Here is a 21,281-nt window from a genome sequence, read left to right as displayed (position 1 = left end):
AACCACATAAATACTCTTACATTAAAAAAAAATTCCCCAAGCATATAAATGATACTATTTTACTTTCCACTGTTAAAGCCCATTTCCCTGCATGGGAAAAGTGTTAAAAACTTGTTGGATGAAGGAGGGAAAAGCAAATGGCCCTATATCCAGTGACTTCTTAAAATTTTCTGCATTTTTATTTATTTAAAAAATTTCCTGTAAAGAATATTACTTTTCTAAAGAACTTTTTTTATTGTGGTGAGGTATATATAACATAGAATTTACCATCTTAATCATTTTTAAGTTTATTGTTTAGTGGCATTAAATACATTCACAATGTGCATTACTCCTATTATGAGAGAAGATCTTTTAAAATGGGAGCAGGGGTTAGGATAGGATGACCGGCTATCTTGACCTCTTAAGTTCTCAGCAAAAAAGCCCCTGTGGCTTAAGGCTCCATCAAATAACATTCTGTTATATTCGTGTACTCCATTGATATGATTCCACTCAAGTAGTAAATAGTCAACATGTATTTTTTTTTAATTAGTTGAAATTTCTGGATTTCTGTTTTCCAAGTTTCAGGTCCTTACAAGTAGAACATATGGTTAAAAAATTAGACAATTCCAGGGCAGAAGGTTAATAAAACCCTTATTTCTCTGCTAACAAATAACACATATAAGGAAGGGGAAAAAAAAATCCAGCAGTGACTTTATAATTACATTTACTTTAGTAAGTTCTTAGCCTAAACAACAAGAAAACCTGTGCTGTTGCTGTCTGAGTAACATGGGAACTTGCCAACTTTACCCATAGTGTTTTGACTCCCAGTTGCTCAAACTTTTCTGCTTTTTTCAGCAATAAGTTCTCATCATATTCAGTTAACTTCATTCTGAAACCAAAATCTTATTTTGCCTTCTAGTGAAAAAATCTTGATCTAATCAGTTTTATATTATTCCTTGATTTATTGTAATGTTCTTCAATCAAAAATAAGCCTACATACTGAACCTCCTTGAGTCAATATTTCTGATATCTAAATAGGTGTGATTTCTTTTTCAATATTTTTCTGAATAGGTTTGTGTCTGGAGAAAAGAGTCTTCTATAAGCTCATATCGGGACTTCATGCTAGCATCAATTTACATCTATGCACAAATTATCTTTTGGAAGGTAATCATATTTTTAAGTGGAGATTTTGCCTTCTATTAGTGTAAAAATTATTGGAGGGAATACATATTCTTTAGAGCAGAAAAAAAAATCCTATTTACTAAAATAATGTAATGTATTTCTCTTTCTCTTTAGAAACCTGGGGTAAGCCCAGTTGGGGACCTAATATTAAAGAATTCAAACGCCGCTTTGACCCTGTGGAAACCAAGGGAGAAGGTCCGAGAAGGCTCAAGAATCTTTACTTTTTATACTTGATTGAGCTTCGAGCTTTGTCAAAGGTGGCTCCATATTTTGAGCGCTCAATTGTCGATCTTTACACTGGAAATGCAGAAGAAGATGCTGACACAAAAACTCTTCTACTGAATATCTTTCAAGATACAAAGTAAGAATTGTCTATCTGTGATTTGAAATTCTACTCTCTGTATTCAAATGAGGTAGTACTTAAAGCACACAAAAACTGACTCCTAACAGTTAAGCAAGGGGAGATGTAGAACAGAAAAGGAAAGTGATCAACAGAACAACAGAATTTAAAAATATGTCTGAAAATGTTGATGAAAAAGCATCAATAAGCCTTTTTTTTTCCCCAGAAATTTTCACACTTGAGAATAGTGCTTTAAAAATCACTAAATTTTATGTAGTATCAAAATTTAGTGCTACTGTAATGGTCTTTCTACCAATTTTGTATTCTTCTAGTCACTTTATTTACTTACTTATTTTTGAGACAGAGGCTTGCTCTGTTGCCCTGGCTGGAGTGCAGTGGCGCGATCTTGGCTCACTGCAGCCTCTGCCTCCCAGGTTCAAGCAATTCTTGTGCCTCAACCTCCTGAGTAACTGAGATTACAGGTGTGTGCCATCACACCTAGCTAATTTTTGTTATTTTTAGTAGAGATGGGGTTTCACCATGTTGAACAGGCTGGTCTCAAGCTCCTGGCCTCAAGTGATCCACCCTCCTCTGCCTCCCAAAGTACTGGGATTAGAAGCGTGAGCCATCGTGCCTGGCCTCTAGTTACTATATTTAAATTTAGGTGATATTATATGTGTGTTTGCATTGGGATGGATATGTAAGGAAACATTAGCTTTACCTTCTAGAATATAACCTTTTAAACAAAACACTTGGTCAAGAAAACTCAAGTTTACTGGTTTTTGAAATAAGCATGGAGGAGAAAGATTAAGAAGTGTTTAAAGTAAATTATGTATTACATTTTTAAAGAATATTAAGAGAATATTGCCTATTTTTTACATAGATTTTCAGTTAATTTTTTACATTTATTTAAAACATTACGGTATTACCAAATTTAACAGCCATCTGTGTCTTGCTTTAGTCTTTTATGAAATAGTTTGTGTGTGAACTGTTTGTCACTTTTCTACATTATCAAACCTTAAATCAGAGTAAATAATGAATTTTAAATATTTGTAAGGATAGAAAATTTTATCAGATTTCTGATACAGAGTATGCGGATTTTTCATGTGTAACTTACTACAATACTATCATTTTATCAGGTCCTTTCCCATGCACTTTGATGAGAAATCCATGTTTGCAGGCGACAAAAAAGGGGCTAAGTCACTAAAGGTAAAAAGTTATTGACTGGGACATGGGGTTAGGAGCAGCTTGCTGGTTATGTTTTAATGCTGTTCATCTAAATTATTTTCTTTCCTGGTTTTCCAGCTTGTCGGAGTTGGTCTGATTGGATTTTACCACAAATGGTACAAAAAGCCTTTTCCATATTTCTTTCTCAGTTCCTATTGACCAACTGCTTAGTGAATCGTTAGTCATTAGTGTGTCCTATAACACCTTTATAAATGTCTTTTTAAAAGAACTAGTTGCGGGAAAGTTTTCTTTATTTAAAATCAGTATATATTGTTGTTTTGATGCAGCTTTCAAAATACCATGAGCTTTTAGCCACTTTGAGGGCCATAAATAACATATTTTTCTAAAGTTTATTTTATGGAATGTTACAGTTTTTGAAACTATTATGTTGTTGTCCCTTTGGACTAACTTAAAAGGTAAAAACTACCTGTTAACCTGTGATATCAGAAGGAGAATGTTTTTGGAACATTACCAAACTTTATGTTAGGTGTTCTTTATTTTCATTTGCTTAAAGTACATTAAGAAACAAATTGTACCCTTAAAATGTTCATAAAACTATTTGAAATTGGCAAATATTCTTTTTTTTTTTTTTACTTTTAAATTTATTTTTTGAGACGGGGTCTCGCTGTGTTGCCCAGGCTGGTCTCAAACTCCTGGCCTCAAGCTGTCTTCCCACCTCAGCCTCCCAAGTACCTAGGATTACAGGCACAAGCCACCACACCTGGCCGCAAATAATCCTTGAGTACAGCCTCACAGTCTTTTATATGCACTTCTGAAATCCGAGTAGTTTCAAAAACTGAAACATTTTCTCATGTTTAGTACAAGGTAATTTTTTAGCAAAACCTGACCTAAACTGATGTAAGAATATAGCAGATACTCATAGTTTTGTGGAGTTTTTTGTTTTTCAAATTCTGCTTGGTATGAATTTTTTATATTTTGCTACAGAAGCATTAATGGATTTGACTGTAGGGTGTTTCCTCACACTCTGGTGAGATGTTTCACAATATATAGTACATGTACTGTATTTCTAAAATTTAAAAACTTCTGAATTCTAAAACACATTTGACCCCAAGATGTTTTAGATGTGGATGTACTATAGGAACCAATAAATCAATACTGAGTGATTCTCCATTGGTGAGACTTTCTTGGTATTTCTGAAATAAGTAATTTAGTCACAACTATATTTTAGTGTTGGAAGGTTGTTTTATTTTACAGTTGTTTTAGAGGTATATTGCCATTTTGGTATTTAATATGTTAATTCATTTTTATAATGAATTTTTAATTTATAATGAATTTTATAATTCATTTTATAATGAATTTTTATAATGCTTCCTGTTTTCTAAGTATCGACACATATGTTCTACTTTTAATCTTCAGAATGATCTTGTGTAGTAGGGCAACTATAATTATGTATGTTTTTGTAGATGAGGAAAGTGAGATAAGCAAAGCCTAAGAGTCTCACAACAAGCTTTTAACTACACAATGCTGGGATTGTGTTTGCTGTTTGTCAAAGATATATGAAGGAGAAGCTATGTCCATTTTCTATCTGCTGCAAATAACTTATATTATATGAGAATATGACCAGCACAGGAGTTTTTGTGTTCTATTTATATTGTCTTTCTTTGCCAAGGTATTGATTCCTTTCAACCCTTTGGCAGCTGGTCAGGGCTTGTGGTAGCCAGAGTTTTCAGGCTACTTGCCTCCAGCTTCATGCAATAAAATAGTTCCCTCAATGCAATAAAATGATTTTTATTTTCTACAGTTGCCGTGTGAAACAAATGAGGAAATTTTCTCTTAACCAATCTTATTAGCAGATGAGGTGAGACCAACCTTAAAGGCATATTGCACACAAATGCTTACAGGCAGGAGAATTTCCCCAGTGTAGGAAACTTTTTTGAGACAGAATTTCACTCTTGTTGCCCAGGCTAGAGTGCAGTGGTGCGATCTCGGCTCACTGCAACCTCCGCCTCCCGGGTTCAAGCTATCCTCCTGCCTCAGCCTCCCAAGTAGCTGGGATTACAGGCATGTGCCACCACGCCTGGCTAATTTTGTATTTTTAGTAGACATGAGGTTTCACTGTGTTGTTTAGGCTGGTCTCGAACTTATGACCTCAAGTGATCCACCCACCTTGGCCTCCCATAGTACTGGGATTACAGGTGTGAGCCACCGTGCCTGGCTAGTGTAGCAAACTATTACAGCAAAATAGAGGGATCCAGCAAGCATCTCCATAAAAACTGCATTGGCAAACGTAGAGGACTGTTGGGACCATGTGTGTCACACAGGCCTGTTATCATTCATATTGACTGAGCAACCATGACAAACATACATAGTATGGTACTAAGGAGTGATACAAAAATTGATTATTGTTCTAGGACTAGCTTTCTGATATAGGCTTGCACAAAGCAAAGAATCAAAAATAAGTGAAACATACACTAGACATATTTATTGTTGGTTGTATGTAGATAACAAATGGGAGCAGCAATTAAGTTCCTTAAAAGTAAAGACCATGTATTATTTACTTTTGTGTCTCCCATAGGGCATATTTTGGTGCTTTGCATAAAGTAGCTCCTAAGTGAAAAGTTTATTGAATTAATATACAGAATGAATTTTATAATTTCCATTAATGTCAGTATTTTATGTGCCGTGTTATATAAGTTCTAATATTTTTCTTTACTGTTGCTAAACACAACTCAGTTTGGGTATGGTGGCTCACACCATAATCTTAGCACTTTGGGAGGTCGAGGTGGGTGGATCATTTGAGGTCAGGAGTTCAGTCTGGCCAACATGGCGAAACCCCGTCTGTACTAAAAATACAGAAATTAGCTGGACATGGTGGCATGTGCCTGTAATCTGAGCTACTTGGGAGGCTGAGGCAGGAGAATCCCTTGAACCTGGGAGGTGGAGTTTGCAGTGAGCCAAGATTGCGCCACTGCACTCTGGCCTGGGCGACAAAGCAAAACTCCTTCTCAAACGAAAAACACAACTGATTTATTAATAAGCATCAAAACTTATCATTTAGCCAAATGCAGTTCAATTTTAAAAGTCTAATTAGACTGAAAATATTTTCTGCTTGCTAGGAGGAATTCCGATTACATTTCAAGAATATCTCCCGTATAATGGACTGTGTTGGATGTGACAAATGCAGATTATGGGGAAAATTACAGGTACATGTACTGTCTTCTCTTTTGAAGCCATTGCTAACCTTTATTTTTTCCACTGAGTGCAAGCTTTTTATTAAAATGTCCTCATTGTTCATTGAATTAGAATTTAGAAATAGGCAGATCCAAAGTGTTTTTTCTGTTGATGAAATTTATTAAGGTATACGTGTTACATGTATGTGAAAGGATGTTTCTCATATTATTCTTTAGTGATTTTAGTTTTATTGTGTCTATGTATCTATTGGTATGATACCAGATTCATTTGTGAAGTTGGTGGTCATTACGAACCGAGTATATTTGTATTTTACATATGTATATAGAAAGGTAAAAGGTAATTATATAAAAAGATTGAAATATCAAGTCTTGGTCATTGAATTTGTTGAAATGAGCAAAAGAAGTTCCCTTAGTCAAAATAGGAAAGCTCCGCGTGACAGGTCTATTACTCTGTGTAAGCCAATGTCAAAAGGATTGGTGAATATTTTATCTCTTTCTTACAAAGATGATAATTCATAGAAAATTAAGAGACAAAATTATTACAATGGAGGGAGGCTACACTGAAATCAAATATGTCTTTTTCTGTAGTGCTAATAATTGGGAAATTATTAAGTGTAGGTATCATTAATCTCTGAGTTTTGAATTGCTAAAAGCTGTAAAAAATCCTTTATGGTTACAAATTGAACATTGTAATCCTAATATGATATTTTCAAGGTTAAAAAAAGGCATTTTAATAATTTGGAATAGTATGATATGTATTCAATAAGTGTTAGACTATTCAGGTTTCCTTAACAGCTCAGATATGTTTATCATATGCATAACCTGTGAGAAAGTAGAAACTGTAGTAACATTTTTGTGAAAAGCTCAGTTCATATGAATTTTCTAACTGTCATAACAGTGGCTGTATATTCCTTTAAGCCTTTATACTAGTTATTATTATATAAAGTTAATTATGAGTTTGTTGGTATTTTCTTTAGACTCAGGGTTTAGGAACTGCCCTGAAGATATTATTCTCTGAAAAAGAAATCCAAAAGCTTCCAGAGAATAGTCCATCTAAAGGCTTCCAACTCACCCGACAGGAAATAGTTGCTCTTTTAAATGCTTTTGGAAGGTAAGAACTATTATGTGTTGAAGATTTTTGATTTCCCACTGGGTTTCAACAAACTGCAAAGATAATCTTCTCTGCTAAAAGTAGGGTTTGTTTTGTTGACAAAAAAAATTTTGTATTGTATCTGTACTAACTTCGAGAGGCCTTAATGCTGACAAGCCAGTTTCTCTGCAGGTCATAGGAAAAACTGAGTTTCCAATTGCCAGTGTTTTTCAGTTTGCCGCCTTAATTTTGTGAGGAAGATATTCTTCTAATAATCTTTTTACTTAGCTATAACTTGTTCAACTACAATAGCAGGAGTAAGAAATGTGTGATTGAGAAGATGATGAAAGAAAATTAAAAACTTCATCTGCTCCTTATTTTTCTTAAATTTTCATTACTATTTTGTTCTTTTCTCCCCTCTTTCCTGCAGTATGCTTTTTATTTCTGAAGCTCAGAGGTCATTTTTCTTTCACTCATTTCTACATGATTTACTTCTGTATTCAGACATATAATTTGCTTGCTTGTTTATATCACCAGTGGTTTAAAAAATAATTTGAATTTGCCGGCAGAGATGCATGTAATGCCAACTGAGGAATACAGAACAGAAGGAAAAGAATCACAGAAAATAATACTGTGCTTCCTTGGGGAAAAAGAGAAAAAAGTCAACTTGAGGAAGAATTAAAAAAAAACAATAGGGGACTAAGTAATACACAGATTATTTCTTGTTTTTCTTAACATGTGTTTTAAGTTAAAAAGAAACAGTTAAATTAAAAACAGATTTATTATATGTCCCCTCGCTTTTTTTTTTTTTTTTTTTTTTTTTAAAGAAATGAGGGTCTTGCCCTGTCATCCAGGCTGAAATGCAGTGGCTCACTGCAGCGTCCAAATCCTGGGGTCAGGCATTCCTTCCACCTGTGCGTCCCGAGTGGCTGGGACTACAGACACATGCTATTTTGCCTGACTAATTAAAAAAAAAATTTGTAGAGATGGGGTCTCACTTTGTTGTTCAGTCTGGTCTCAAACACCTGGCTGCAAGTGATTCTCCTGTCTTGGCCTCCCAAAGTGCTGGGATTACAGGCATGAGCCACTGTGCCTGGCCATTTCCCATCTCAATAGCAAGGATTTCACCTGTTGCTTCCCTGTATTTAAAGATGACTATGTAGGTTGAGATTTCAGACACAGGATAGATATAGACTATCCATGAACTGGCATTTCATAAAAAATTCAGTCCACTTATGAGGCCTGTAGAAAGATAACACAGGAGATACTGAATGAAATTTAAATAAATTGAAATGAAAATTATTGTAAATAATTTAAGCATCTCTTAAGTCCAAGTTGAGAAAGATGAAAGCAATTGAGAATTTCAAAACAATTGAAAATTTCCTTCAGTCTCTTAAAAAATACTCACAAATGCAGCCTTTCTTGTTTTAGTTCTATATCTAAAGCTTATTACCTTTTATTGTTCCCTAGAGTAATGGACTCAGAATCAGGGGTCCTACAGTTCTGGAATCCTGGCCTGCTCTTTAGTAGTGTATGAACTCAGGCAAATCACTGCTTTCCTAGTTTGTTTCCTGATAGTGAGATCATATATGTGGTGGGCTTAGAACATTGCCTGTCCTCCTAAGTGATTAAGGAATAACTTTTCTTCTATCAAATAGTTAAAGATTTTTCTTCTATCACTCCTGAATTGTACATAGGGATAATTGAGCTTTTAGAATTACTTTTTTATATTTCCCATCCCTGAGTTTTACTTTTTGGCCTGGTCTGAGAAGCACTTCATTTGATCAGTCAGTAATCATTTATTGAATACTATAAGCATCAGTGGGTATGGGGCACAGGAGAGAGACTCAACAGGAGACAAAATAAGAGTCTCTACCCTTAGGGAGCTAATAACATAAGACAAATTAGTGTGTTTGGGCAACACTGAGTAAAGAGCAATCATTTGAAGAGAACTGTGCAAAATAAATTTATTATACCAATTGTAAATGATTTGAGATTCTTTATTAAGAATTATTCATATCACTGTTCCCATTATTAATCTAGTGTCTGCAGATAGTATGAAGTAACAGGCTTCCTTTGCCCCTTCTAAACCAATCTTAATGAGAATACTCATTTAAACATGGAAGCTTCAGTGCTTGGTGTTTTTTATTTTAGATTTTGCTTTCAAATGATAGCTTATGTAACAATATCAATAATTTGAAATATGTATGCATCATGTTAGCTTTACTAATATGCTTTTTCTTTCTTCTACAGGCTTTCTACAAGTATAAGAGACTTGCAGAATTTTAAAGTCTTATTACAACACAGTAGGTAATAAAGGCTTTTATGTGTCTAACTAGAGACATAAAGTGACTGTGGAAAGCCTTTTAATTATGAGCATTCAGCAGAAAGAGACTAATCTGACTTCAAGAATTCTGAACTCAAATAGAAAATTTAAATGCTCACTTGAATATTTATGATTCTTAATAGATTATCAACTAGAGATATTTATAAATGAAGTATATACTTTTAAAATATGTAAGTTATACTAATTCTGTGTTTAATTTCATGTGTTTTCATGTGCTGAAAATTCTATTTTTTTTTAGAATTGGTTTTGTTTTTATTCTATTATCCTTTATTTCCAGTTGTCAAACTTTAGATGGCTATGTCTGCATTCTAATAACACTGTTCACAGTCTGATATGGAAAAGGAGAACTAGGGAACAGATGTTGCTTAGGGCTGGTGTCAGTGATAAAAAATTATCAATGCTTTTTAATGCATTTTTACTCTTGTCTCACTCTGTGTGTGTCACTTTCTATAATATAAAGAAATATTATAATATTTCTAGAATCTGGAACTGTCACCATGATGAATGGCCCTTGCAATACATAGTTACAGAAACTCCTTAAGATTCCCCAGGACTTCAATTTCACTGGTTTTTATTTGCAGTTTTTAGTTGCTGTTATTGTTGCTGTTTCCAGTCTAAAGGACCTGCTTTGATAAAGGTGAACAAGACCTCTCCCCTATGCTACCCAGCCAGATTTCATGTGTGTAATGGGCTGGCCCAAGAGTGTGCTTTTACTTAGAACTCCTTTTGATTTTGCTTTTCTTTGCCCCTAGAAATTTTAGGGACAAAGACATTTTGGATATTGTTACTTTTAGAAAGAAAACATTGCAGAAATATTTAACACAGATTACTTCTTGATAAAATTTAAATGGGATTATATGAATTTATAATGCCAACTGAAAATATTATATACACAAAAGTTGCTATTTTCACTTAAAGTAAGCATTTTTAAAGGATTTATTTTAGAATACAGTCTATGCAATCCTCGAACTCAGTGAGCTTTTCCCTGACAGAATATATAAAAAGGTAGATTAGGTCAACCCTCCTTTAAGCTTCCTCTCCCCTCACCTTTTCTTTTCACTGTATATAAACGGTACTTTCCGTGATTCGTAGCAACAGAGGACTCTTAAGTCCTAAACTGTCATTTTCTAAATCTGGGATTTAAAATCTTTAAACAGTATTTAAAATCTTGATTTTTTTTTTAAATGTCAGCAGATACAATTTGGAAAGTTGCATCTGTGTAAAAGTAATGCAGGTACAAGATCTAGAGTTTTTCCTTAGACTCTTTAGTCTTTTCTGAATTAAAGAATAAGTGCTCTTAAATCCATATTTTATCCTGCCAAAGTCTGAAATGTGTTCATTGATGATTTGGTGACATCTAAAACATTGTATTTAGTTGGCTTGGCTCACCCCTCTTAAAAACACTTAGCCATCTCTCGGTGGGATGTGGCGGGGGTATTACGGTCTCAGAGTTATTTATTTTCTCACCTAATTTCAAACCTTTGTAAACTTGGGGTTGTGTTATTGATGGTGGTGATATTTTTTGTTAAGTTGTTTAAAAGGCTGACTTGACTGGAGCCTCCTCTACTTTTTCTTGAGGGATGCAAGTATTGTATGGTGGAGGCGGGGGGGCCTTAAGGCAAACTGTCTAAAAAGTGACTATCCAGTTAATTTAGTAAATTAGTAAGAATTATTCTTAGTATTCATTCAGAGTTTTAAGATGTGAAAAATTTGCACTTTATTACTATAAATGTAAAGAACTGTTTGATAGTGTTATTTCACCCTTCCCTCAGTTAAAGGCTATTTTTTTTTTTTTTTTTTTTTGAGACGGAGTCTTGCTCTGTTGCCCAGGCTGGAGTGCAGTGGCCGGATCTCAGCTCACTGCAAGCTCCGCCTCCCGGGTTCACGCCATTCTCCTGCCTCAGCCTCCCGAGTAGCTGGGACTACAGGCGCCCGCCACCTCGCCCAGCTAGTTTTTTTGTATTTTTTAGTAGAGACAGGGTTTCACCGTGTTAGCCAGGATGGTCTCGATCTCCTGACCTCACGATCCGCCCGTCTCGGCCTCCCAAAGTGCTGGGATTACAGGCTTGAGCCACCGCGCCCGGCCTAAGGCTATTATTTAAACTGTTTACTAGAGAAAATCCTTGCTCATGTCCATTTATTTATTTTTTTCTGTACTGTGATTTGTTTCAAGCTTAGGAAAACTAGTATATTAGAGTATGTTCTAGGAAATTAAAAGATCTAGTTAGAGTAGAAAGTTCTTTTTAAGGTTCTTAACTAATTTTTTCACAACTAAGAAAATAAATGAAGTATTCTTAGGCTGAAATTCATTTTGATTAACTTTATCATAAATTAGATTGTAGGGGGCAGCCTACATTTTTGTGTATGTGTTTTATTTCTTAAATGATTGTGTGAGCCTGGTGACATTTTATGGTTCTTGTGATATAAACTGTTTTTCCAATTCACATCTTTTGTTGTGAAGTGATAATATACTAGAGTACTGTCTGCATTGTAAAAATGCTTTGCTGGTGCTCTTGGCATTTTGTCTTTATCTCATCACCTAATTTAAAAACTCAGCACTTGATAATATAACTGACAGAAATGATTGTACCTGCTGATGAAGTAATGAAAATGAAGAAAAGGAAAATATTCCTTCCTTCAATGGCATAAGTTTATTTTTTACTTAAGTGGCATCTATGTAAGTTAGACAAACTATGTATTAAAATTGGTAAACTTTGAATGTTTCTCCTGTTTTGATTCTTATGAGGAGGATCAGACAGAATAGTAATAGACTCCACAAGTCAAAATGTTTTCACATTTTTAACATTGTGAATTATTCGATATTTTTATTCTCTGTATGTATATGAAACTGTGTGCCATATTTTTCAACTTTGCCTATGTGCCACAATTAAGAAAGGACACCTATTTTGATCTTCGTCAGCATTGCCTTCAGCTGAAAATTTGGGAACAGTTCACAGTAAACCTCTCAGTAGTTTGCAAACTGAGGTACCTGCAGAAACCATAGCTACTCACCAAAATACGCAGATTAGGTACATGGTATCATGGAAATTATTTGGTAAAAAAACAAAAAACACACACAAATCTCGTGTACTGTATTTTAAGTAATATCTACAGGTGAAGCTTTGATTTTCGAACAGAATTCCAAATAATTTGCTGTTGTACCCACCATAATCTAGAAAATGTGAATTAAAGTACATGTTTCTGCAATCTTTTCTGTCTTGTTTTGCCCCCTATTTTAAGTGTTTCCTTTTGTGGCATGAGGATTTGATTGTAACCTGCGGAGAAGGGAGAAGATGTATTTATCAGAAGTTGTTTCTTATAATGGCAAGCATTGGCTGGCACTCTATGAAGGGCTTTTACATGCACAGTTTGGGTTTAAATAAATACACTGTTAGATCTTCACAACAGCACTAGTAGGTAGGTACAATTGCTTCTCTGTTTTATAAGTGAGAAGACTGAGGATAAAAAAGGCTAAGTAACCTGTCCATAGTCACAAATTCTAGGTTGTGTAGCAAGAATTTGAGACGAGAAAGACTGATTCTAGAAACTTTGTGATGTTTTGTAAGTTGGCCTTTTACCATTCAGCTACGAAGTGGGAACTATTAAAAGCATTGTTTGATTTGTATTGCATCATAAAGCTTATAAAATGCTTATTTTATTTAATTTTTTTGAATAGGTAATACATTCACGTGGTTAAAAGAAACAAACCATAGAAAAAGTTACTCCGTGAATGTCTTCCTTCTATCCTTGGCCCAGCTTCCTACACTGCACACACATCTCCCACCATTAATCACCTGTGTTCTTGGTTTCTTAGGTTTCCATCCACACTGTTTTAGACATGTACAAACATAAACAAATGGAAAGTCTTATGTTTTTCTCTCATTTTTACTCAAAAATTGACATCATATATGTAATATTTCATTTTTTTCACCTAGTATGTCTTGGCAGTCTTCACATATGACTAGATAGTTTTCTCATTTTTTAAGTAGATGCTTGGTAGTCTATTATGTGAATGTGCCAGTGCTGAATTAACCAGTCCTCTATTAATGGGCAGTGCAGTTGTTTCCAGACCTTGTACATACGTCATTTCACATTTATATAAATATTGTACCTGCAGAATACATTCCCAAAGATAAGAATTTTGGGGGCAAAGACTGTGCATTTATAATTTTGAAAGATACTGGCATATTGTCTTTCATAGGGGTAGTCATCAATTCACATACCATCAAAATGTATGGTAGCACTTGCTAACCTGCAGCTTTACCAATGGATGTGTTATTAAAATGTTGGGTTCTGGCCATTCTGATAGATGAAAATATATATCAATGTGTACATTCTTTTATTTTCCTTTTTTTTTTCCTTAAAAAAGAGACAGGGTCCCACCTTATCACCCAGGCTGGAGTGCAGTGGTATGATCATAGTTCACCGTAGCCTCAAACTCATGGGCTGAAGCGATCCTCCAGCCTTAACCTCCTGAATAGCCTGGATGATAGGTGCACAGCACACACCTGACTGCTCAGTATGTACATTTTTATGATGCCTAAGGTTGATCACCTTTTAATATGTTTAGGAGCCATTTGTATTTCCTTTTGTGTTCCCATATTATTTTGTTCCTATCCATTTTTCTACTGTATCGTTCATATGTTGTTTATTTGTTAGGGATATGAACCCTTTGACAGTAATGAGTTGCAAATATTTTATTTCCAATTTGTCATCTGTCTTTTGCTTATAATGGTTTTGTCATGAGTTTTAAAAAATTTTTATGTAGTCTGAATTACCAATTTTTTAGTGGTTCCTGGATTTTGAGTCATAATTAGAATGTTTTTCTCAATCCAGAGCAATAGAATAATTCACCTAAATTCTACATCTAAATTTTGAACCTTTGAAGTACATTCTGGCATAAGATGTAAATTATGGATCTAACCTAATTTTCTCCATAGATGATTAACCCAGTTGTTCCAATATTATTTATTGAACTGTTTGTTTTTTCCTGATGAATTTGAGAGGCTACATGGATCTTATCGTAGAATCCTCATATGTATTTAGCTCTGCATCTGCATTCTGTTTCTATTTCACTGGTCTATTTACTCATGCACTAGTACCACATTGTTTTAATTACCCAGGCTTTAGTTTTAATCTAGTGCACTGGTTCTCCCTCATTCTTCCCCACCACCTGTTTTTTTTTTTTTTTTTAGTACAGTTTTTCTAATTGTACTTGTTTATTTTTCCATATGAGCTTTAAAAAATTCTTAACATATAGAGCATACTAAAACTGTCCAACTCAAGTTCTCTCCCAAGGGTTGCACTTTTAACCACTTATTTTGTCACTGTTCTTGTGATACTTTACCTGATAAAGATATACTTTTTATTACTTTTTAATTATTACAGTGTTCTATTTGGCAGTGCCCAAACAGATGACGGCAGATAGAGACAGGAGGCAATGCCTGTGTGGACAGAATGTCATCTCAGTGCTTCTATTTTAAGATAGTCTCTAGGAATGATTTAAGGACTGTTCTCATGTAAAATCCCTATTTCATTTTTTATTCCATTACAAATTATTTGCCCAAAAGTTGGGTATCTGTCAAAGATTCATAAGACAAGAGGGAGGAATCCTTAAAAGAGCACTAAACTTGTAAAATCAATATGTGGATAAAAGTGCAAGTGCAAGAAGTTACTGTGGAAAAAAACAAAAAAAAAAATCTACCAAAAACCAGGATTTGACTATTCATTCACTGTTATAGGAGCTGGGACTATAGCAGTGAACAAAACAGACAAACATTCCTACCATCATATAACTTAGACATTACAACCTAACTAGATTATAGTGAGAATGCACCAAAAGAAAAAAATACATCAACCAAAAGGGAATGGCCAACTAGACACCTATCTAGTGCAGAAGGTGTCCTCAATGTGAATGAATCTTAGTGTTGTCTTGACAGTGCTATCAGATCGTCATAGATTGATGCTATTAATCAATTAAAGTCATTCCCCTAATACTGGTCAGAGCGGAGTTAACATTCCAAGCAACACTCTGGTATCATTTAACCTCCGCTGTGGCTTCCCTTCATAGAATATACCTCCAAATGCGTGAATGTTCTGTTCCCTTTGATGAGCTTTAAACCTGCAAACCTAGAGCCCAGACTCTTGGCTAGTGAATTCACCAAGGAGACAGCACTCAAAGGATACTAAGTTACACATATTTAATGGCCCTGGTAAAGCACTATTTGTTTAGGATAAATGCATGTTTTATATACTTCGGTTAATCCCTTCAAGGAGCACTGTAACTTGGGCCTGCCAAGAGACTGGAGGGACTGTTATAGGTTAGTGAGATAGATGGGGAAAAAGGTCATAGTAACAGGAATCAATAGAAAAAGGGGGCAATTTTGGGAATCTTATAGGCATCTGATCTCCAGTTAAGTTCGGGGGCAGAAAAATCTGTTCTGGACATAGAAAGTGTAATATTTTGAACGGTAGGGCATCCAAGGTCCAAAAGGGCAGACCAGGTTTGGAGCTAGGGAATTAGTATTAGCAAGATATTAATCAGTTTGAGAAAACAGAAGACAGGGCCCAGCCATAGCTCAAGGACTAGAGGTAGAGAATCCAGACTTGGAGGAACCAGGTAGATGTCATTAGGAGTTGTTGAGTCACTGGATTTAGATCTTATGACCCTGACCCTGAACCCATAATTAATGACCTGGGCAGCCAATCTCAGAACTCCACACGGAATGAATGTAGTATCAGTGCCCTGGCCCATAGGAACCGGGCAACAGGTACAGGGACTCTGACACAGATCTAGGTATGGGCACAGGGACATCCTCAGAAGACTTCAACTTATTTTGACCCTTGGTGCAAGAGTTCTTCATGTATCCTTGCTAAGGGCCTAGAGTAACATTAATATGTGGGTGTTCCTGAGTATAGACTAGGAGCCAAAGAAATGTGACAAGTGCCCAGCCCAGCGTCTCACATATAATAGGTACTCTAAGAGATTGAATCCCACTCTCTTACCCTCCCTGTTCCTTGTTCAGTGTTTCCTCACTTTAATCAGTTTATTCATTGAATCTTTTTGATGAGAAGAATTCCACAATTTTAGCCTGATCCTTTTCAGCAGCTCCTCCATCTGGACCCATGTCTGTATATCATGATATACAGTTAGAAATGTCCTTTAATACAATTCTCACATAAGATGAAAACTGGGAATGCATATTAGATGTGTCTCTGATCAGATCTATGCTGGTCTATTCTTCATCATGCAACAATCTAAAGTGAAAGAATGGTATTTTTTAGATAAAGTTTGTCTAGTTGGAAATCTCGATAAAAGTTTCAAATATTTAGACCCATTTAGTTCTGAGTTTACCTTTACTGTTAAAAGCAAGTAATATCCACGATATAATGAGATACATAAAAGTGAGAACCTTTTTCTAACAGCGCTTTTCAAGTTCTAGGGTTTAGTATTATGTACTCCTTTCTTCTTGATAAGGTTTAATTAAGTGTTCAACCAAGTGTTGGCCCAGCACTGAGGTCAACAAAGAGCGGTTGACTTGGATTTTGGTGAAAGAGGAAATTTGAGGGGGCATTAGTGAGTGTGCCTGATCTAAGCAGCTAAATTTAACCAGCAAAGTTTTTAATTTGCCTGATACATTCAAGAGAGAATTGGCATAAATGCGATTGATGTGTATATTGTAACAGTCAAACCTTCTTACAGTCACAACTCTGTGTAACATACTCTAGATATTTTAATCAGCAGCTCAACTAAGTTCATTGTCAAAAGGATAAAGAGCCAATGAAAAATATCTATACAGTATTCTTAAACAATGAACTGCAGAGGTAGACACCTATTCCAATAGTTAGAGAAACTATTTCCAATAGTTACCCAGAAACGTTCCCATGAAACTTTGCGGTGTTGCATCAGACTTAGCTAAATGATGGTACAAAATTTTCGGTGATTCCCTCTTCCCCATACACTTTAACTTTCAAATTAGCAGGGCTTTAATTTCATCGTGCTGCTTTAAAGCAAATGAACACTGGGTATTCTGCAACCAGTAATCACCATTCCTTTTCCTCTTAGCATTCAATATTCCACGTAAGTAGTTTTTTTGTTTTTTGAGACGGAGTCTTGCTCTGTCACCCAGGCTGGAGTGCAGTGGCATGATCACCACTCACTGCAAGCTCCGCCTCCCGGGTTCATGCCATTCTCCTGCCTCAGCCTCCTAGGTAGCTGGGACTACAGGCGCCCGCCACCTCGCCCGGGTATATTTTGTATTTTTAGTATAGATGGGGTTTCAGTGTGTTAGCCAGGATGGTCTCGATCTCCTGACCCCTGACCTCATGATCCTCCTTGGCCTTCCAAAGTGTTGGGATTACAGGCGTAAGCCACTGCGCCCAGCCATAAGTAGTAGTTTTGTTAGTGTACCTAGCAGAACAAGTAAATTAGAAAGCCAAAGGGAATTTTAATTTGCCTTACTTACTAAGAGGGAAGTAGAGTTTGATGTAACCAATCATAGTTTTTTTTTTTGTATTCTGTGTTTATAACACTTCTAGAAATTTTAGCATTACATTTTTAAAAGGGGAATGAGAAAAATAGGCACTTAGAACATTTTTATACTATGCAACAAAAATAATAGTTCAAATAAATCCCAGTAGCCTCATCATAAAAGTAGATTGACTTTTATCAGTTAATGCTGAGTATTCCAATTTTTCTGCCAGCAACAACAGAACTATGTTTACTTATTATAGGATGAGTATGGTATTAGTGATACTTATCACTATTTTAAAAAATATATCTTCCCTTAGCTGACCTAATACTGAAGGACTGACTGCAGGCCTTTCTGAAGATGTGACTTAAAGGAGTTTAAAACATGCTGAGTCTGCCTTTAAATTCTCCCAAGTATTAGTAATACAGTGTGACCACAATAACCTGGTAAGGCTATTTGGAATAATAGCTTATAATGTGTTAAGGCAACTTGAAAAACAGTGTAGGGTTCACACTTCAGTGTAGAATTTTCCCTGACAACTATTTTAAATGCTGTAACCCCAGTTTTTTCATGTACTGAAAGACAAGAATGTTATGTAGGATTACGCAGAGTAAAGGTGTTCTATACAAATGAAAAGCCCAATGATGATTGATTTGAAACTTGAGATCCCAATTTTAAATACTACCAAAACAATAGTAGACTTCATCTCTGTGAAATCAGTGCCCAGGGATCAGTTATTCCTGAAGATCAAAATGAGAAGAGTCATCTGAAATGGGTTGCATCATGTAGTAGGATTTGTTAATGTGAGTTCCTTTTCACTGGACCTTCCCTCTGTCCCCAAATGAACATTCCTAGGCATAGCAGAAAGGTACCTTGTTTCTGGTAACAGTACTTCCTCTAGAACCTTCTCTCTGTTTTATAGAAAAGCAGAGCACTTAGCCTCCCAACAGGTAGTTTTATGGCTCCAGGATATATACAGTGGAGTTTTTAGAATGGCACTTCTGGTGTGGGCGGCAGTATTTCATAACGTGTTTTTTACTTAAAGATGACTTACAAGGACTTGTCTGGAACATACCCTTTACATGGCTGACAGGCATCATGCTACAGCATATTGCAGTGCTATGCCATTTTTAAATGTGCAGCTTCCAATAGGCTCTTTACAGAGCTATTTAGAAGTAAGGGCATTATTTTAAATATAGTTGGAGATTACAGAAAAAACTATTAGGATTCCACATAGTCTTAGCTTAAGGGCTTGGGATATTTGTTATTAATGCCCTTTTTGGAACCTCTTATTTTCTCCTTGAATGTAATCAACATTCAGTGAGTTGGGAAAGGGGTATACTCTTGATGTAGCCCTGAGGTAATGCATACTAGATTTCATTAGGCTGAAAGAAAAACTATGCAGAATCTGTGAATATAGCAGAGGAGGTTTAATAGGATAAGTCAGCTACATTTTTAATGTTATCAACTTGTTATCATTAATGTGTATACATTAGCGCCCTACTGAAAGGAAGTACCAATCTTTCTTTGGGCAAACCTTAAGAGATTCTCTGAGGGACCTACTGCCTGAACCTTAAAAAAAAAAATCTCTGAAGACCTTACAGTCTGCTGCTACACTATTTCATTTTCACTATCAACACTGGAGTTGCAATTGGCTTTCTAAGTTGTCAATTGTATTTTAGGAGTCTACCAATGCGGCACTCAGAATCGGAGTGACCATCAGTGACCTGAAGAGGTAAGACTTGAGGAATACTTTAGTCCAAAAGCTTTAAAAAAACTATTAGACCATATATTCTATATTTTTAAAGTGAATTATGCATAAAAGTCTGTGCAAACTACAACATAATTGCAGTAACATTCTCAAGAAAAAAAAAAAAACCTAGTATGCTTTAGCATTATTAAGTTAGATAAAATACATCTTTATAAAAGTACAGATTTTCTTTAAAAAGTTTAAATTATACCCACTGAAATAGCAAAGGCTCCCTCTTTAGTACTAAAATAAGGGTTTATCAATCTACATTATTGCTTAGTCCTCTGGAGCCATTTGGAAACCTGTAACAAATAAAAATCAAGTTCTATTTCTTAAGGAAAAGTGCCCTAAAAATTCAGCGGTCACTACACTTTTCTGAAGCTCTTCATCTGAGAAATCGTCCATAAAACTGTTAACTGATGCTACCCAACGCTTGGTTTGTCAGGATCCAAAGTTGAGTCTTGCAACATTCCTGCTTGTGCCAGGAAGCTGTTAGTTTGTTGTCCCCAATCATAGTAATCTGGAGCAAAACTTAAAAAGAAAAAAATATTTCAGTGACTTGAAACATTACAGTATGTACAACATGTCTAGTTTAGGTAGACAGAGCTGAGATTTTACACAAACTGTAGATAACTCTAAAGTTCTTTAAAATGGCTCTTAAAGTCCATTTTCCTACAAAACAATGCTACGCACAGGACCAAATGCCCACCCACAACTCTACTGAACTCTTTAGAGCACAGAAGTATATAGCATTACTAGAGAACCCAGCCAGTTATGTATAGGAAATGTTTTTAGCAACAAACTGTATCTGAATCCTAACGAGGAGTACAGATCACAACCTGTGATGTCTTTGGACAAGTAACTTCTGTGCCTCAATTTCCTCCACTTAGAATGGGAGTACTATTAGTAACTACATCGTGGGGCTATTGTGGGGACTGAGTTAATACCTGTAAAGTGTTTAGAACAGTATCTAATATATAGTTAATTCTCAATACATGTAAGTCGTTTTCATTATAATTATGTTCCTCTATGTAGTAGAAAGGGGATCTTCACCGATACAGGTAGTGAGGACTCCCTCAGCTCTAAGTCATTTCTGGCAGGTGAGAGGGTAGGACAGCTCCAGGAGAATAGGGGTTTAAAGGGGCAAAAACCTAACAGGAAATGCAGTGGGGTAACTGGAAAAGAACAGTTTTAGGGAAGAGGTGGAGCTCAAAATCTGAGTGATCCAAAGGACAGCTTTTGACTTCAAGAAGTCCTTGTTTGTTGGCTTGCTTGCAGCTTACATTCTTTATATCTGCTGGCTCAGCGGATTGGGCAGCTTTCTTCTTTTTTTCTCAGCCACCATCTTTTATCCTATCTGACCAGGATTTCTCTGCTCCCTGATCACTGAGAAAGCATGTATTCTCCCAGCTTTTTTTCAGTACTTCTGTCCCTAAAACAAGGGCTCTTTTCAGAGCTCTCAAAGTTTTCTAAAGACTTTCACTGTTACGAACAAGGAGTAAAAAGGCAAGCGTATCTTTTTTTTTTTTTTTTGAGATGGAGTCTCCTCTGTGGCCCGGGCTGGAGTGCAGTGGCCGGATCTCGGCTCACTGCAAGCTCCACCTCCTGGGTTCACGCCATTCTCCTGCCTCAGCCTCCCGAGTAGCTGGGACTACAGGCGCCCGCCACCTCGCCCGGCTAGTTTTTTGTATTTTTTAGTAGAGACGGGGTTTCACGGTGTTAGCCAGGATGGTCTCGATCTCC

The 21,281-nt window shown here is 35.8% G+C and overlaps 2 protein-coding genes across 3 annotated transcripts in view; one reads left to right on the top strand and one right to left on the bottom strand.

Annotated features, from left to right (window-relative positions):
* ERO1B (endoplasmic reticulum oxidoreductase 1 beta) overlaps positions 1–10,822 on the top strand; it is a 67,725-nt gene extending 56,903 nt beyond the window's left edge. Inside the window, exons 11-17 of one of the 2 annotated variants that reach the window (XM_010384668.2) lie at positions 1,051–1,143; positions 1,276–1,522; positions 2,641–2,710; positions 5,806–5,892; positions 6,858–6,991; positions 9,224–9,280; positions 9,899–10,822. In XM_010384668.2, the coding sequence (XP_010382970.1) occupies positions 1,051–1,143; positions 1,276–1,522; positions 2,641–2,710; positions 5,806–5,892; positions 6,858–6,991; positions 9,224–9,280; positions 9,899–9,905 (695 nt within the window). In that variant the 3' untranslated portion in view covers positions 9,906–10,822. Of the gene's footprint in view, positions 1–1,050; positions 1,144–1,275; positions 1,523–2,640; positions 2,711–5,805; positions 5,893–6,857; positions 6,992–9,223 lie in introns of both variants that reach the window. The other variant, XM_010384670.2, reaches the window with a different exon arrangement.
* Positions 10,823–12,094: 1,272 nt separating this feature from the next.
* GPR137B (G protein-coupled receptor 137B) overlaps positions 12,095–21,281 on the bottom strand; it is a 77,468-nt gene continuing 68,281 nt past the window's right edge. The window contains exon 7 of the mRNA XM_010384666.2: positions 12,095–20,069. Within this exon, the coding sequence (XP_010382968.1) occupies positions 19,961–20,069 (109 nt within the window). The 3' untranslated portion in view covers positions 12,095–19,960. The remainder of the gene's footprint in view (positions 20,070–21,281) is intronic.

Source organism: Rhinopithecus roxellana, chromosome 8 (assembly GCF_007565055.1).
Source record: "Rhinopithecus roxellana isolate Shanxi Qingling chromosome 8, ASM756505v1, whole genome shotgun sequence".
Taxonomy (NCBI): domain Eukaryota; kingdom Metazoa; phylum Chordata; class Mammalia; order Primates; family Cercopithecidae; genus Rhinopithecus; species Rhinopithecus roxellana.
The sequence above is the reverse complement of the archived record's forward strand: the minus strand, read 5'-3'. Positions and strand labels throughout refer to the sequence as shown.